We start from the raw sequence: 4873 nt of genomic DNA, 5'->3' as shown, positions 1-4873 counted from the left end.
ATATACCTGGATGACTGAGAAAACAAACTTTGTGTTTTTGAAACCATTAGTGAAAAGGCCAGACTTCAGGGGTATCTGAGGCAGGCTTGAAACACAAGAGTCAGGGTGGCTTCTGGGTAATACCAGATGGCTAGGCCTCAGACTGACGAAGCCTCTTGGATGAGGGGCGAAACGTTTCTTTTTAACAAAAAAACGAAGTCCAGATGACATGATTCAACCTTTTTTGTTGTTATATACCTGGATGACTGAGAAAACAAACTTTGTGTACTTGAAGGAGGTTTCATTCGCTGTATTTCCTGTGGTCAAACAAACACTCACAGCTTCTTTTCTCTGCTGAGGGTATTTTGACTGAAATGTAAAATCTCTGTTTATTTTCTGCTATTTAATGGTAGTTTTGACCGATTGCTTTGTTAAAAAGAAATCTTTTAAGTTTTAAAGGACATAATAAATAAAGTAACAGTAAATCTGAGTCGTACTCAGCCATCTTAGTTGACTTGGTGAATAAAACACAGGAGGACGGGTTGTGTTTGTGTTTTTCTCCCACTCTGCTGATGGTGAAGCTGGTATGTCTCTGATGTGTCTGTCTGGAACATTTCTCTGGCTTCCTCAGAGTTATGGAGTGGATCACCTGCTGACGTTTTCCAACCTGAGGCAGCTGGGCCTGCTGGTGGAGCAGCAACCGGGGGAAACTCTGACAGTCATGGAGAGCAAAGTGGGCAAACTGGTCAATGACAGAACTGCAGGTAAAACTCTACCACCTGTACAAACAGCTTCGTTAGAGACATGATGGAAAATACTGCAGATTAAATCATGCAGACGTTCTTACTTTGACTCTTATTAAACTGGAGACACGAATGTGATTCCTGCACTTCAGAGTGAACCTTTCAGCTCTTTGTTGCAGGAGTCAAAGCTGCTCACGCAGGGGTGATTAGAACTAACCAGGCCTGACCCTGCTTAGCTTCCAAGATCAGACGAGATCAGGTGTGTTCAGGGTGGTTTGGCCGTAAATGAGGAGCTCAGTCACAAATAGGACTTTTAAAGGATAATAACAAACAAAGACGAGATGCAACTATAGCAAAAATGACAACAAAAACTATGCAACTATTACAACATATATCTGCATTTAAAACAGCCAAAACAAAGTACAGATAGCTTTAAGCATTAATCTTTGTTTTAACCATTAAGCATGCAATACGCTGGTGAAGATTCTCAGTCATTCAGGACATGGTAAATAAAAACAAGTTCAAGACAAAAACAACTGGACTTGATTTTCTAACTGAAGATGTTTTACTTCTCATCCGAGGAGCTTTCTCAATTCAAAGAACAGGGAGTGTGGAGTTCAAGTTATAAAGCTGAGGTAAGATACATACAGACCCTTTCCAAAAAATTAGAATATCATGGAAAATTGTTTAACTTCCATAATTCCACCCATGGGTTCTCTCACAAAAAATGTTGAATAACAGAGATGCCATTTCCTGCATTTTGGTGTATTTTAACATTTGTAAACACTTAATAAAATTACTATTTAGGAGAGCAACAGCAGGTTGTGTGAATGAGCAGCTCCGGTTCTGTCAGGTGTCCTACCCCCCTCCTCCCTCCCCTCACTTCACGGTTCGGAGCTGAACTCTTCTCCGCTCCTGCTCCAGTCTCATGGCACCGTTTGAACAACCTGAAGGCTTCAATTATCTGTTGTCGGACAATCCATCCATTCATCCATCCATCCATCCATCCATTTTTTATTAAAGTAAATTGGACTGTCTCTTGGAAGTTTTGATCGCTGTTGTCATTTTGACAAATTAGCGCCGTTGTTTTGAAACGTGACGTGTAATGTGAATAACACATCAATCATTTTTATCTTTTTGTATTGAACGTTTTTTGGATTTCTATCTTTTTATGTTTCATTAATTTTTTACAATAATTTTTTTTTATTTATTATGTCTGAAATGTAGCAGGAGTTTTGACACCTGCTGATGTGTGTGTGCTCTGTAGAGCTGTCTGGAGATGTTTCTGTGTGTAACGTGCACTGTCCGCAGGGCATTTATTTATTCTGTTGAATAAAAGATCATTTCTGTTTCGGGGTCTGAAAGGAGGAGAGAAGGAGTGTTTTTCAGTGTGCAGCCTCGCTGAGTAGGGACAATATTTGGAGAGGAGGAGGAGAGAAGGACTCTGCGCAGAATCTCTGTGCATAAATGTGACGATCTGTCCCTCCATCCTAACACCCCACCCCCCCACCTCCCACCCCCCACCCCCCACCGCGGAGGTCCACACATATTGGATTAGAGTCGAAGCGGACGCCCGCAGACCATGTCCGCACAAAGATCAATTTATATGACCACGTACTCGGTGTCACACAATAAACTGCTCAGTGACAGCAGTATGCGACACCAATGTATTAAATTCCTTCTTCATCCCTGATCTGGTTTAATGTCCTTTTCTTTTGTTGTTTTTTTCCAAGAGGCAAGTGATCTCTTCCTCCTCGTCCATTGATGCCATGACTGAAATTGTGAGAAATGAAGGAATTTGTCACGAGAGAATAAAAATCAGGTCCAGCGTGGCTGCGGGAGGGTTCTGGAGATTTCCTGGTGGGCCGGTCTGATGTGTGGGCTGCAGGGCCAGCTCTCCCTGTTTTTTTTTTAAACTTTTTATTAACAACATATAAACACAGAACACCGCTGCGGCTGGGGCTACAAGCTCTCATTTTTTTAAATTTTATTGTGACCTGTCAATAAGTCCAGTAGGCATGCCAGCAAATGACCAATCAGCGACCTCAATTTGTCCCGAAGGTAAATGCCCCTTGCCTGCGGAGCTGCTCTGCAGCCACTCAGGGTGGACGCTCGAGTATGAAGTCTCAACCCTCTGCGGACAGTTCATGTCAAGTCCGCGTGGAAAAAGGTCTGCATGAGTATACTGGAGCCTTTAGTTTGACTCACAGAGGAGCCACTCTGGTCACATGGATGAAATTCCTGATACAGTGAGGAAAATAAGTATTTGAACACTCTGCGACTTTGCAAGTTCTCCCACTAAGAAATCATGGAGGGGTCTAAAATTTTCATCTTAGGTGCATGTCCACTGTGAGAGACATAATCTAAAAAAAAATACAGAAATCACAATGTATGATTTTTAAAAATAATTTATTTGTGTGTTACTGCTGCAAATAAGTATTTGAACACCTGCCCATCAGCAACAGTTCTGGCCCTCAAAGACCTGTTAGTCCGCCTCTAAAAAGTCCACCTCCACTCCACTGATTATTCTAAATTAGAAGCACCTGTTTGAGGTCATTAGCTGCATAAAGACACCGGTCCACCCCACAAAGAGCTGGAAAGAGCTACGGGGCAATTGCCAAACAGCTTGGTGAAAAAACATCAACTGTTGGAGCAATTATTAGAAAATGGAAGAAGCTAAACATGACTGTCAATCTCCCTCGGACTGGGGCTCCATGCAAGATCTCACCTCGTGGCGTATCAATGATCCTAAGAAAGGTGAGGACTCAGCCCAGAACTACACGGGAGGAGCTGGTCAATGACCTGAAGAGAGCTGGCACCACTGTTTCCATGGTTACTGTGGATAATGCACTAAGACGTCATAGTTTAAAATCATGCATGGCACGGAAGGTTCCCCTGCTTAAATCAGCACACGTCCAGGCCCATCTTAAGTTTGACCATGACCATTTGGATGATCCAGAGGAGTCATGGGAGAAAGTTATGAAGTCAGATGAGACCAGAATAGAACTTTTTGGTCTTAATTCCACTCGCCATGTTTGGGGGCCGAAGAATGATGTGTACCATCCCAAAAACACTGTCCCTACTGTGAAGCATGGGGGTGGAAGCATCATGCTTTGGAGTGTTTTTCTGCACATGGGACAGGACGACTGCACTGTATTAAGGAGAGGATGGCTGGGGCCATGTATTGTGAGATGTTGGGGAACAACCTCCTCACCTCAGTTAGAGCATTGAAGATGGGTCGTGGCTGGTTCTTCCAACATGACAATGACCCAAAGCACACAGCCAGGAGAACCAAGGAGTGGCTCCGTAAGAAGCATATCAAGGTTCTGGAGTGGTCTAGCCAGTCTCCAGACCTAAACCCTATAGAAAATCTTTTGGAAGGAGCTCAAACTCCGTGTTTCTCAGCGACAGCCCAGAAACCTGGCTGATCTAGAGAAGATGTGTGTGGAGGAATGGACCAAAATCTCTGCTGCAGTGTGTGCAAACCTGGTGGAAAACTACAGGAAACATTTGACCTCTGTAACTGCAAACAAAAGCTACTGTACCAAATGTTAACATTGATTTTCACAGGTGTTCAAATACTTTTTTGTAGCAGTAACACACAAATAAATTATTAAAAAATCATATTGTGATTTATGGATTTTTTTTTTTTAGATTATGTCTCTCACAGTGGACATGCACCTAAGATGAACATTTCAGACCCCTCCATGATTTCTAAGTGGGAGAACTTGCAAAGTTGCAGGGTGTTCAAATATTTATTTTCCTCACTGTAGGTGTGAAACTGGCTGGGTATCAAGCTGCTTTATAAGTTTTTGAAAGTTTAAATCTGAGACCTCCTCCTCTGTTTAGAGATGGTTTCTCTTGTTTTACATAAATAGCTTCCTTCACACACACCCCCCCCCCCCCCAAACCATCTGCCGTCTCCATCCAAAATGTGCACATTTTGGTCCTCAAATGAGTGACCCTTATCCCTGAGGTGCAGGTGAACAGCTGAGTCTTGTCCTGAGGAGCTGCTCTCCTGTGTTGAGCCATGCGTCTGTGAAGAGGCTGTTTGGTTTCTCCATTATAGAGGTCTGGACATTCCACGCTGCACTGGACTACATAAACCAGGGGTTCCCAAACTTTTCCATGCCATGCCCACCCCCCAGCCC

At 43.2% G+C, this 4873-nt stretch overlaps 1 protein-coding gene across 1 annotated transcript in view; it reads left to right on the top strand.

Moving 5' to 3' along the window:
- vps33b (VPS33B late endosome and lysosome associated) overlaps window positions 1–4873 on the top strand; it is a gene marked incomplete in the record, with an annotated part of 45510 nt that overhangs the window by 33753 nt on the left and 6884 nt on the right. The window contains 1 exon segment of the mRNA XM_037692196.1: window positions 611–743. Coding sequence (XP_037548124.1) covers window positions 611–743 — 133 coding nt within the window.

Source organism: Nematolebias whitei, chromosome 2 (genome assembly GCF_014905685.2).
Source record: "Nematolebias whitei isolate Nwh7 chromosome 2, NemWhi1, whole genome shotgun sequence".
Taxonomy (NCBI): domain Eukaryota; kingdom Metazoa; phylum Chordata; class Actinopteri; order Cyprinodontiformes; family Rivulidae; genus Nematolebias; species Nematolebias whitei.
Note: the sequence above shows the minus strand (reverse complement) of the source record. Positions and strands in the feature narration are given on the sequence as shown.